The following is a 13,719-nucleotide window of genomic DNA, read 5'->3' on the forward strand; positions in this document are numbered from 1 at the left end:
CACCATGTCACCTCCATATTTTTTTAAAGTTTCAATTTTGTCCTTTATCTTTGTCATTTCAAGTTATACATTTCTGATTATTTTTTCCATAATTTATTATCCGAAATAATATGAATAGTGATAATTAAATAGTTTTAAAATGAACATTCCATTCTTTTACAACTGTTAAGGGTTGATTTCAGCATATTTTTAATAGTTAAGAGGACTTCTTTAAAGTATTTCTTTGTTCTTATTCTTTGTCTTTAGTTTATTTTCAGATTCTCTTGTAAAACTCTTAGTTTTTGTAAATGTGTTAAAAAGGTACTTTTAGAGTAATTTTTGGTCTAATATATCTGGAGTCATCAGTTGTAGTCTAGCATAGTATTATTTTGGTTTTAAATGGTAATTCAAAATTTTCAGTTTGACTAATTTTTGTGCTATGAATTGTGATGCAGTGAACTTGAGAGAGTTTGAAGAGCTAGAAGCTTGCACAAGGTTGACTGAACCTGTGATAGTAGGTTGCCAATGAAGAAAGGAAGCTCAACCAGTCAATTATGACTCACAACTGGCTGTTACACTTGGCATAAGTGACCTTGGAAGTTGTTAATCTACGTGGCAGAGGAGGTGACCTGCTATAACAGGTTGGAAGTTGGCTGGATAGTTTTGCTTAGGTTTAATTGCTTCCTTTGTCCCCAGTTTGGTTAAATTGTGTCAAATTCATCCTCATTTTTAAAAAAGTTTCATTGTCATCCTCACGTGGTGTAAAAGTTTCATTGTCGTCCTCACGTGGTGTAAAAGTGTCAATTGAATCCAAACATAGAAAAAATTTGTGTCAAAGTAGTCATTTTTCCTATATATCTGTGTCTTCCTTTCATACAATCAAGTACAGATATTCATTTTACCTTATCCAATTTAAGGCTTTTCATAGCTCCACAGAAGTGACATATGAAAGGAAGACACAGAGATATAGGAAAAATGACTACTTTGACACAAATTTTTTCTATGTTTGGATTCAATTGACACTTTTACACCACGTGAGGACGACAATGAAACTTTTACACCACGTGAGGATGACAATGAAACTTTTTTAAAAATGAGGATGAATTTGACACAATTCAACCAAACTGGGGACAAAGGAAGCAATTAAACCTTTTGCTTAAGAGGAATGACCTGTTGCAGCATGGAATTAGAAGAGCTGAAGACTTGTTTTACCTAGGAGCTTATAAAAACCTGGAACACACCATTCGTTTACTTTTTACAATTTGGTTTAATCCTTTTCGACATCCCTATTTGTGTACGAATGTCTCAGATAGGTCATCGTATTTATTTTTATCTCAATTAGGTCCCTATTTTTGTAAAACTGAGTCAATTGGAACCTTGCCGTTAATTTTAATAGACGGCGTTAAATTTATTAAGTCGTGGCACGCTGATGAAGCAAATTTTAATGACGTGGCACGTGGTCCAGTCCAGTCAGGCAATTTTTTAGGTTTTTTTTTTTTTTACTTTTTTGCTTTTGGTTTCTCTCAGCGCTCTGTTCCATTCTCTGCTCTTCAATTTCTGATTCTCCCACTCCCACATACCTTTCGTATCATCAGTTTCAACCAAATGTTTTCCTGGAAGGAACTTCACTCTGGAGGCACAAGATGTTGGTTCAATGGAATAGAGTGATAAAAGAAGTAGGAAAAGTAGAATACCATGGTGAACCAAATATGAAGAAATGACACTTGACTGTATACAAATGGGGTTTTCTGTGCCCCCAATGTTTGCTTGCACATAAGATTTAGTTTTTGGTTTATCATTTGGGTTTTTCTCATGAAGTGATTGTCATTCTCTGTTATGTATTGTCTTGTATAGGTATTTGGCGGCCCTTTGCATTCTTTCCTATTGCCTTCATCATCTGCTTTTTTTTTGGAGTTTTTGTACTCTAATAAAATACCTAATCCTTGTCTGTTACTTTCCTTGTCGTGTCTTTATTAAATTTCTGAATCATCTTTAACCTTCCAAATACAACAAAAGCACTGAAACACAGCTGCAGTGAAAACAACCAAAAAGCACTCGCCCAGATGAAAACCTAATCAGCTCCAATTGAATCCTGTCACCCAGCCACCATCAGTTGAAGTTAAGTATGAGTAAGGACTCAGTCGGCGGAGATGAGATCGCTCGCGGATCTCCGGTGAGGAAGCGGCGGAGTTGAATCCGAAGCTGTTCGGTGTGGTGATTGGAGCGAAGCGCGCGAGGGAGGAGGAAGCGGTGGAGAAGAAAGATACTGTGCTGCGTCTGCACCACCAGGGTCCTGGGGACGTGAAAGCTGAACCGTTGGGTTATGAGAGGGAAAACATTTGATTGAAACTGATGATACGAAAGGTATGTGGGAGTCGGAGAATCAGAAATTGAAGAGCAAAGAATGGAACAGATGAGAGAAACCAAAAGCAAAAAAGTAAAAAAAAAAAAAAAAACCTAAAAAATTGCATGACTGGACTGGACCACGTGCCACGTCATTAAAATTTGCTTCGTCAGCGTGCCACGACTTAATAAATTTAACGCCGTCTATTAAAATTAACGGCAAGGTTCCAATTGACTCAGTTTTACAAAAATAGGGACCTAATTGAGATAAAAATAAATACGAGGACCTATCTGAGACATTCGTACACAAATAGGGATGTCGAAAAAGATTAAACCTTACAATTTTTAGTTCTTAGTTTTTCTAGGTTTTGGGAGAAGTTTGTGCTGTGAAGTTAATAACCAAGATTTTGAGTTTCTACATTTTAATTCATGCTCTAAGCATTGCATTGTCATTTCTATATTTGAATCATGTTTGCATTGTTAATTTTGTTATTGAATTCATTTTTCCAAATTTGTACCAACTGTGGTGTTAGGTTTTCCAGTGTAGGTATAATTGGGGATTCATTCTGCTTTTGTTCGAAGCACTTTTCGCCCTCTTATTCATTATCTGGAACATGTTATTCCGTATACTGCTATATTACCACCATTCAACACCATGCAAAACATTCAATTTTATAACTTTAAACAAACTACTCCAATGAGAACTTTATCTACTAAAACATTTCCCACATATACCACAAGAAAAACCCTAACATCAGCACGCACTTCTCCCTTTTCCCACCCTCAATTATGTGATCTATATTGCCCTACATCTATGTTCTACCTCTTTACCTTTGTAATGAATTCAATCTAAAACTTGTTGCATCTGTTATAGTTTTCTTATTCTTTGGAAGAGGTAGACTATCCATATCAAATGGACTAGAAGAACTAGAACTGGAACTTGAACTAGAAGAGGAATCATCACTATCTAAGCCCTTCAAGACATTCGCATCCAATTTGGGCGAAGAAACAAATTTCCTTTTCAGATTCCCAATGCTTGAAGTCAATCCTGTCTTTTTCTGGAATGCTGCTGCTGCTGAACTTTGATGGTCACTACCAGTCTCCTTCTTGTCCAATGTTGCTTCATCTTCATCATTTCCTATAATAATAGCATCCTCAATTTTCCCCAATTCTGGCATAACAGAGAGATATGTTAGTTCTACACAATAGTATATTAATCAACAAAAAAAACACCTTATTTTACAGAATTTATAGAAAGTTCAGCATTTGGATCCATGAGTAATTGAAGATCAACTTATTTTACACAACTTCAGTAATCAAACCACGAGCAGAACATCTGAAAGATAAAATATGCACAATCCTCTGACATAATAATGAATCTTTGTTTTTCCACACTCATTTCATATGGCCATATCCATGGAAGGATGACCATGAACAAGAGGAATGAACTACTAATAAGGTGATTACGAAAATGACCACCAAGTAGGACCGGAATTCACTAAAGATATAAACTGAAGATAAACCAGTCAATAGCTGGAGTATTGACCAAGCTAGGTAAAGTAAGGGATGATGGCAAATGGCCATAGAAGAGTTACAAAGAGAATTTAATGCCCCCGTTACTTCAAAAACCAAATTGAAACTATTTTCCTCTTTTATCTCATCAAACATTCTAATAACCACAATCACTGTTACAAAAACGTGACCCACGTAATACTGTTCACTTCACTGTAGTTATTTTCATTAAACCTTAACAACCTTTGTTACAAATAGGATATTGAGCCAAGGACAAATAATAAAAACTAAAAACAAAATATAACTTACTCACAATAAAAACAACTACTTAATTTATCTCTATCTTATATTAACAAAATAAAATAATATTGCAGCTAAATAAATGTAAAATCAAAACTACCTATACCTATTTTATTTCTATCAAAATCAAACTAAATATTACCAAACTCAATCTAATAAAATAGGATTCAAACAAAATTATTAAAAAATCCCTAAAATTTAAGTATATCCCAACAAAACTCCCTCAAACTTAAATTTTGCATCCTTTATTTGGCTAACCATGTGCATCACCTCGCATCAAGCTTGCTTCTTTCAACTAGATTTGGATTCTTCTTTTTCCTTATGACCCTCTTGTTTTTTACCTTGGTTGACTTTTTTAATGCTTTGGACGATTTGTTCTTTGTTTTGCCTATCTTCTCAATAACCTCGACCTTCTTGCTTATGACCTTAGATAATTTCTCAACAATCTCGGCCGACTTCTTCATTTTGTCTGAAATTTTACTCATCATATTTTTTGCTATCTTAGTATCTGAGCTTTTCGTACCCTGGTTCTTCTCAACATCTTTATCTTCCTCTTTACCGTTTTCATCTGGTTCAAGAACACCGAATGTTTCCTCCTCCTTGTCAATAACAGCCTTCTTCAGCTCCTCAAGCTCAACCCTCTATTTATTCATAATCTCATTAGCATCATCCAGAAGCATCCCTATTCGTTGAATCTCTTCATCTTTTCGTCCGAATTTATTCTCCAGCTTTGCCTTCTCCATATTTGTTGCATCATTTTTACCGATATCACTTCATCTATTGTTGGGACTGAGCTCTCCATGTTCACACTCTCTACATCTGAGCTCTTTGCCATTAAAAAGATTCCACACTCTTTGTCATTAACAAGATTCGTCATCATCACAAAGCTCGCCTAGACAGTAGGCGTGAAGGAGAAGGAGCAAACCTTATTCTCATAATAAATTTCGTCATGTCAAAAACTCTTAATTTAAAAAAAAATCCACATAATAAAACATTTTTACATCAGCGTGGACCACGTCATCTCATTTTAACGCCGTATATGAAAACTTAACGGACATGGCTTAATTTTTCAAATATTTGGAACAAATTGAGACAATTTGCAAATATATGAACCCAATTGAGACAGTTGAAAAAACGATGACCCACTTGGGATTCCCAAACTAATATTTTCCAAACTAATATGAGAACGATCCGAGGGTTTAAACCTAATAAAAACTAAAAACTAAATTAACTGTCTCACAATAAAAACAATTACTTAATATATCTCTATCTTATATCAACAAAATAAAATAACACTACACCTAAATAAATGGAAAATCAAAACTACCTATCCCTATTTTATCTCTATCAAAATCAAACTAAATGTTACCAAACTCAAACTAATAAAATAAAATTCAAACAAAATTATTAATAAACCCCTAAAATTATTACCAAACTCTAACCATGACTCTGATACCATGTTAAAAGTGGACTTTAAGCCTAACTCAACCCCACAAAACCGGCTTGTAGGGTGAGGTTTGCATCCGCTTATAAACTATGAATTGACCTTATCTCTAGTCGATGTGGGACTTCCAACATCTTCTATTATAAATAAAGGATCCTATGTGTATATTCAACACAAGGGAGATAAATCTCACGTATAGTTTTCACTATATTCAACATAAGGGAGATAAATCTCACATAAAGTTTTCACTATATTTAACATGATATCTAGAGTCTAAGGTTCTTTTGAGGAAAAACATTTTGTTGCCTCTGCCACTACACCCTTCGCTGTCGACAACAACACTATCTACTGATGCCCGAGACGCCATCATCTGCCACTACAGGAGTTTTAGTTTCGGCCGACGATCACATGGTTTTGATCGTCTCGGCCAGGCTATCACCATGTAACCAATGACGCCTTCATCGGAACTCCTACACGTTCTCAACGCCTTTTGAAGTTGTGGATTTGTTGTGGATTTGCTCCATTTTCCATCGTGCATGGTGGCATGTCCAATAACAATTCAGTGCGTCGAGGTTGCTTGTTTTCCTCTTTCAGGTTCATTGTACATTGTCGCACGTCCCGTCTCCTCTCACGCAGCTATTCATAGCATCGATGTTGCTCTTATTCCTTTTTCAAGTGCCTTGATTGAAGAATCTTGGATTTTTATGGTTTCTCTCTCCTGTTCATCCATGGCTTCTTCTACTATCGTCTCTTCTGACTTCCTTTTAGTGACCATTGTGTTTGACCCGTCCAAATAATCTCTCCTCAATGGTTTGTTGCTCATGGAGAATCTTTTGAATTGATATTTCATCTTCTTGTCGTCTTACAAATCATTAGTAATTTGGTATCACTTGAATGTAAAAACAAATATTTTCATTAAGTCTTTATGAATTATATTAGTAATAAATTTAGTACATACCATTTATATACACTGAGAAAGAATATTAAATATATTATCTTCTATTTTTAATTAATTTATTATTATTTTTTATTTATATTTTGAATCTAGTCTCTGTTTCTATTTTTATAAATATAACACCATGTTAAACACATATTCTATATTCATTGTATTCAAGAAGATAAATCTCATATATAAATTTCTAACTATTCAACATTTTGACTATATTCAACCCTTTCACTGTATTCAACTATAATTTTCACTGTATTCAATGCTAGCAATCACATAGGCAAATTAGGAAGAAAAAAAAGGCACAAAAAAAATATTCATACCTGAAGCACCTAAACCACCTTCGTTTGTCTTCAAAGACAAAGAGCCACTGATTCCAACCACTTCCTTCTTCTGCTCACAAACATTCCTCTCCTTCTCACTCTCCAAGGCAGCAACCCTTTTCTCCTTTTTTCCCAAAGCTCCAACCTTTCCACCTTCCACTTCACCACCACCATCAACATTGCATTTTTCCCTCTTCACAACAATCTCACAATCCAAACCAAATCCATTATCACTCCTCACCACCTTCTTCTGCCTCAGCTTCTCCAGTTCCAACTCCGCATTTATCCTCCCCAACCTCTCAATAGCCATTTTTTCTCTGAGGGACCCAATTTCTCTCTCCTTCTCGTCGAGCTCTGCCTCCAGCCTCTCTTCCCGCGCCAATAACACCTTCTCGACTCGGTCAAAGTCGCTAGTCAGGAACGAGTCGCGCAACTCGGAAATCAACTCGGAGATGCTCGTTCCGTTTCGCTTACTCAGACCCGACCCGGTTTCGGATTCCGGGTTTGGGGCCATGACGATGTGCGAAAGGTGCAAACTTTTTGGAAGAAATGGAACGTAGGTCTGACAGAGAAAACTTTTTGAAAGAGTTAGAAGAAAAGGAATGGTATTAAATTTGAAGGTAAACGAACAGGTTTAAGTCGTATTATGCAATCTACTTTCTCCATAAATGATGAAAAATATCCAGAAAAAGTTTAGTTTGCCAATAAAATCATTTTACCAATGCATAAAACTGTGATGATTATTACTTTGGATTAAATGTAATAACAAATATTTAATTTAATATTAAAATATGAAGTTTATAAATCAATTTATAATTTCTTTTTGTACATCAGATAAATTTGCCTTAGGATATTATGGAAATGGACAAATTTTGAATCAAAGGAAAGTCGTTGAATATTAACGAAGAAGTCGTGTTTTTTTTTTACGACTTCACACGGTTCATTTAATCAATGTTTAAATCGTGTATTCCAAAAACTGTAATTGATTACAACGTCTTCTTTTTATTAAAAAATAACAAAATTATTAAAGTTGTAAAGGGGTTGACGACTTTAATACGAGAAGTCGTGCACCCCAACACACCTTTACCTTTTTTAATTTTTAATTTCTTTATTAATTAAAATGATTTATAATTAATAAATAATATTTAAAAAAAAAAAAAAAGGGTATTCAACGTCCCTCCCTTCCCCAAATGCGTTAATCTTGACCAATTATGAAAGAGCTGCATGAAAAATATTTGAGTCATTGTGATGCTAGGACCATGACTATGAGAGTTTTGAGCATCGAGTATTCAAAGTTACTTGACAAACTCCTCTAGCAAAGACTTCCATGATCAAGTTGGTGAAGAGTGTTTGGGTCACTATACAAGAAAACACATTGACTTTAAAATAAAATATCTAATATAAACATGTGAAAAATATGAGTATATCTTGAAATCAGTAAAAACATTCATAAATTAAATTCATTTCTACGTAACTTAATAACAAATTTTTTAAGGAAAATGATAGAACTTTAAACAAATTAACTTGTACATAAATAAATTAGGTTATACAATTTTTATCATATGAATCAATTGTTTCATTAGAAGTGTTATTCTTTAAAGTGAAAAAAAAAAATACTATACTCAAATTATTCACTAAGGCTTAACAGCAAGAGTTTCAACCTTCAAGGAGTATGGTCAAAAATTGATTTCTTTATTTAAATAGTATCCCTTTAAATTTGATAATCATTTTGAATAACACATGTAAGTTTATATAAAAAATAAAATATTAAATTAAAATAAATAATATAAACAAAAAAGAGTCGTTTAACTAAAATAATAAAACCCCAGATATATTTGCCACAGGCCTGAAAAGGATGAAATTATCATTTATTCCAATGAATTGATTTATAGTAGGTTTGAATTTCTATAAGAAATTAAGTTAAATTTACACTGGACTTCGAAAGAAAATTCAATATAACTTTAAATTAGTTAGAACTTTTAAATGAATTATATTTTTAATTAATTGAAAAAATATATATCAAACAAGTTGATATAATATCTAACAAAAATTAACTTAAATGTTTCAACTAAAATTTAAATATACACTTAAAAACTTCATAAATATACTGTAAATGACGAGTTGTATTTTTTTTTTCTTCAATTGAATATATTTAAACTCCAGTTAGAAGTATTTCAAACTTAATATTTGGAATAATTGATAAAAAAAGAAATTTATCAATATCTAATAATTTGTTTATTTAAAAAGGTGGGTTGATCTACGAAACAGACAAGTTGTTCCTCACTCAATGGTTGTAATTAGCAAATGAGTGGCACATGTAAGGAATCAAACACAAATCATGTTTTCTTCTAACAGACAAGCCAAATGATTCAGTCATGTCGAGCTCTTCAGGCGTATTCCCATCAGGCATCTTCCAATCAAAATGAAAAAGTAAATTTGCTAGCAACAGTTCAACATTAGCAATGCCAAAAGTGCTTCCAGGGCACATCCTCTTTCCAGCACCAAATGGAATAAACTGAAAATCTGCACCTTTGTAATCAACTGAACAATCGAGGAACCTTTCTGGACAAAAATTCTCACCATCATTCCAATAGTTTGGATCCCTTCCAATAGCCCAAGCATTAACAATAACCTTGCTTTTAGCTGGTATTTCATACCCATTGATTTCACATCTCTCACTGCACTCTCTTGGAAGTAATAATGGAACAGGAGGGTGTAGTCGCAGTGTTTCTTTGATTATTGACTTCAAGTACTTCAGTTCATGGAGGTTGGCTTCATCTACATGCCCCTTTTCACCAAACACCCTTCTTATCTCAGATTGTGCTTTCTCCATCACCCTTGGGTTTTTCACAAGTTCTGACATGGCCCAATCTGTGGTTTTAGCTGAAGTACCACTTCCAGCACTGAAGATATCCTGAAACAAACGCTAAATTGAGCATATTTTCCTACTATTTGTTGCAAAGCTACTGAACTAGTACATTATATTCAGATAAACTTACAGGAAAAGATAATAAGGCAAAATGAATTGAATTTTTGTTTGTGTTATAACAACATAGGTAGATTTTACTTAAACTTTCTCTGTAATCAAAATCTAAGTATGCTATGAATCTTGCTTATGCTCTGTCAACAGGAGGAGATATTTACCCTTTGAAGATGTATATTTGAATCTTTTAGAAGTGGACTTTAAGCCTAATTCAACTCATAAAACCGATTAATGCAAACATATATCTCGCTAGGATAAGCTCCAACCATGACTCTGATAGCACGTTAGAAGTGGACTTTAAGCTTAACTCAACCTCACAAAACCGACTTGTTTTGTAAGGTAAGATTTGCACAAGAATGTTCACATAGATCTCGCTAGGATAAGCTCTAACCATAACTCTGATACCATGTTAGAAGTGGACTTTAAATCTAACTCAATCCCACAAAACCGACTTATAAGGTGAGATTTTCACCCTACTTGTATATTATAATTTGATCCTATCTAGTGGACGTGGACTTCCAACACTATTTTGGAAAATTATGTGATTTGTAACAGCAAATACTAACCAAAATGGTTGCTTTGATAACGTTGTCGGATAGAGGATGCTCAAGGTTGTTCTGCTTCTGAAGCTTTAGCAGGACATCAACAAGATCCTCTCCTTTTTCATTGGTTTCCTTTGTTTCAGAACCAGGGACCCTGTGATCTCTCACAATTTTCTCCAGGATCCTATCGACTTCTTGATGTAACTTCTCAACTCTAGACCTTAATCCAGTCAAAACTGGAAGCACTTTAATAGGATACAAGTCAGCCAGGGAGAAACCAGCAACAACTTTTAAGACATCTTTCATAACAGCTATGAAAGCTTCTTCATCTTTGGATTTACCTCCAAAAGCTACAGTTGATGTCAATCCATAGGAGAAGGAATTGATCATCTTACTGACATTCGTAGATGACCCTTCTCTCAAACCTACCTCTTTAACAAGCTTTGATGCTTCCTCTTCTCTAATTGCTTTGAATGATTCAACACGCTTTGGAGTTAGTAGCTCAAAGGTGCAGATCTTTCTCATCTGCCTCCAGTAACTGCCATAAGGGGAAAAACTGATTCCCTTGGAGCCATATGATATAACATCTGCTGCAAGAAGATAAGGCCTATTTGAAAAAATGATGTCATGTGTCTTCATCACTTCCTTGGCCATTTCAGGGGAAGACACCACTACGGTGGAAAGTGCACCAAGTTTTATGTGCATGAGAGGGCCATAGTGGTGTGAAAGTTTTGCCAGGCCATGATGAGGCATTGCTCCAAGCTGGTGCAAGTTTCCTATAAGGGCTAGTTTTGGTGGTCCTGGTGGTAACTTGGAGTTTGAAGACTTAGGTTTTGTTCTCCAGAATATGGCAAACACTGTGAACAAGAAGATGAACAAAGGTAAGATTGCAAGTGAGGGAATGTTTTCGACACCAATTTCCATGGTTCCGAATGAAAACAAACTACCAACTCAGTAACTGATTAGAGAATTTTCATCTGAGAATTTGTGGACACAGATATCCTCCTTTATTTGGATAAGAATGGAGAGTGGAAAAGAAGACGAATAAATAAAAAAAAAGAGTAAAAATGTTTGAATTTAAGAAAAAATAAGTTAAAAATTTGTAATAATGTGATTGATGTAGTAAAATATTTTTTATAAATTTTAAAAAATAATTTGTAAAATAATTTTTTTTAAAATCATTTTATATAAAATAATATGGAAGTATAAATTAGAGTTAAATATTAAGCCCTAATAAATAAATAAAAAATATTTTAAAATAATAATATATTAAAATAAACTACTTTATAGAATAATAGTAATAGAATATGAAATCTAAATTAATTATTTTTTTCATTAATGTTTTATTTTAATTGTATTTAATATCAATAACTTATTATTTAATGTATTTAATGTTATGTTCTTATTATTTATCATTATTATTATAATATATAAACAAAAAAATTAAAAAACAACGCTTATAATATGAATTTCTCTATAATCAATTAAGGTATCTAAGATATGCATATGCATCATTTTTCTTATTTTAAAATCCATTTTTATTTTCACTTTTTTTACTTACCATTTTTTCTATTTTGATAAACATAATAATAGTACGGTTATTAAGAATAATAAAACAAAAATCATACTTACTTCCCAAATTTTATGATTTTTTTCTTCGGATCGTATTATGTAGACATCTGTCGACACTTAAGTTAATAAGATATGTTAGATGTCAGAACTACTAAAACACACGCACGTGTCGTTTTAGTGGATTTCACGTGTCAAGAAGGAGACTCGACACTCAATAAACGGATGTTAGGTGTCAAGCGACGAGGATCTGAAAATCAGATAGTGGAAGGCAAGTGTCGGCAGATGAGCGGACGGTCGTTCTTAAGTGTGAAGCAAAATTGATTTTTCTGAAAATTCACGTCACACTCTCTGCATGCAACCTTCTTCCTCAAACTCTGAAAATTTTCATTTCTCCTTCTTCTCTCTAAAAATCTCTCCCTTCTCTCTACCAAATCTCACCTTTTCTCTTCTCCGATCACCATTCAGGCACCGTAGAAGCTTTTCCGGCGTCCAGAGCTTCAGCTTGAACCGAACGGTTTCGGGTTCTGAACTGGTAAGTTCTTATGGTCTTTAGCCGTTCGTTCTCTAGCACATGCAAACCAAGTTCTGGTTGCATGAGTTCATAGTCTCGTTCTAAATTCATTTTAGTCTATTATTGGTTTAGTTTGTAGAATTGTTGAGTGTGAGGATTGAAGGAATTGTATTCAGGCAAACCACGTTCTATCTCTATGGCGTTCGTTCACGCTTAGAGGTAAGGGAAGCTTATCTAATTTAATTTGTATGTTTCTGTGTTGCATGAACGTTCGTTGATTTGATGATTGGAAATGAAATATGATTGTGTTATGTTCTGATGTATGAAATATATGAAATTTCTATGATATGGGTTGTATGAAGTATGAAAATTGACTATGATATGAATATATGAAATTATGAAGATATATGTTGAGAAATTTAATTGAGATAAATGATTTCAAAGTATGAAATTTCCTATGAAAGTACACGTTTGTCATTGAACGGTTCTTGACCGTTCAGTTTTTTTCTAGTGAACTTGGTTAGAATTGGATTCTTTCATTTGGGAAGAATCCTAGTTGAGGACGAGCGTCTTCATTTCGAAATACTGTGCATGAGCGTTCGGCCAAGCATAGTTGGCTCTTGGTACTCATTACAAACTTAATTGTACATATATGTATTTGTATATTTTCTTTTATTCTTAAACACTACTCCAAATGGTATCTTATTATATTTATCAAGCCTTCTAAAGTTTAGTAGTGCTCGGTCTTACACCAAGCGCCCGTACTGAGTAGTGCTCGGTCTTAAACCAAGCGCTCGTACTGAATATTGCTGGGTCTCACACCAAGTGCTCATACTAAGTAGCGCTCGGTCTTACACCAAGCGCTCGTACTCGTTTCTGTTATAATCTATCTTGAGGAAAATAACGTTTGTCCAACTTCAATAGAGTTCTCTCTCTACCGTGTTCAGTCATTGACTGACATTCGGATTTCTTGATGTAAATTCAAATAAACTAAGTATTTATCAGCATTCGGTTTCTTCATGTGAATTTTTCTAAGTATTATTATTGGAATGTCTTGAAGTGTCTGTATCGATTGGTTCAGGCCTAGAGTCTTAGTACTTGGCATGGTCTTTTCAGCATTCGGTTGGGGCTCTCAAGAGTCAGTTCATCTAATTGGCTCACTTTGTAAGTAACGTTCGTTCTTGTGATATATATAGTTGTACTCGGTTTCTTTCTTAAACCGATAGTAACCCTGTCAGTCTTAATCTATTCTGGAATTGGAGAC

General features: G+C 34.1%; 2 protein-coding genes across 3 annotated transcripts; both read right to left on the reverse strand.

The window, feature by feature from the left end:
• Positions 1 to 2,968: 2,968 nt before the first annotated feature.
• Positions 2,969 to 7,482, reverse strand: LOC124835210 (uncharacterized). 2 transcript variants are annotated; one of them, XM_047310113.2, is made up of 2 exons: positions 6,848 to 7,470; positions 2,969 to 3,493 (listed from the first exon to the last, which is right to left on the reverse strand). In XM_047310113.2, exons 1-2 carry the CDS (start codon positions 7,359 to 7,361, stop codon positions 3,150 to 3,152), a joined length of 858 nt encoding a protein of 285 aa, XP_047166069.1. In that variant the 5' UTR covers positions 7,362 to 7,470; the 3' UTR covers positions 2,969 to 3,149. The 2 variants fall into 2 exon arrangements, with proteins under 2 accessions (XP_047166069.1, XP_087971574.1); XM_088115448.1 differs by lacking the exon at positions 2,969 to 3,493 and adding an exon at positions 5,162 to 6,439 and having other exon boundaries at positions 6,848 to 7,482.
• Positions 7,483 to 9,059: 1,577 nt separating this feature from the next.
• LOC124835211 (cytochrome P450 71D9-like) lies at positions 9,060 to 11,374 on the reverse strand. The gene is made up of 2 exons (XM_088092011.1): positions 10,397 to 11,374; positions 9,060 to 9,761 (listed from the first exon to the last, which is right to left on the reverse strand). The coding sequence occupies exons 1-2, from the start codon at positions 11,294 to 11,296 to the stop codon at positions 9,132 to 9,134; spliced, it is 1,530 nt and encodes a 509-aa protein (XP_087948137.1). The 5' UTR covers positions 11,297 to 11,374; the 3' UTR covers positions 9,060 to 9,131.
• Positions 11,375 to 13,719: the final 2,345 nt, after the last annotated feature.

This window comes from Vigna umbellata, chromosome 5, assembly GCF_029865625.1.
Source record: "Vigna umbellata cultivar VRB3 chromosome 5, Vumbellata_1.0, whole genome shotgun sequence".
Classification (NCBI taxonomy): Eukaryota; Viridiplantae; Streptophyta; class Magnoliopsida; order Fabales; family Fabaceae; genus Vigna; species Vigna umbellata.

Bases quoted from the DNA above. Each gene is read 5' to 3' on its own strand.
- LOC124835210 (XM_047310113.2), bottom strand. From the start codon at position 7,361: ATGGCCCCAAACCCGGAATCCGAAACCGGGTCGGGTCTGAGTAAGCGA. The intron at 3,494-6,847 runs GTATGAATATTT...CTGTTATGCCAG, and splicing joins AGGTGGTTTAGGTGCTTCAG to AATTGGGGAAAATTGAGGAT.
- LOC124835211 (XM_088092011.1), bottom strand. From the start codon at position 11,296: ATGGAAATTGGTGTCGAAAACATTCCCTCACTTGCAATCTTACCTTTG. The intron at 9,762-10,396 runs GTTAGTATTTGC...CGTTTGTTTCAG, and splicing joins TTATCAAAGCAACCATTTTG to GATATCTTCAGTGCTGGAAG.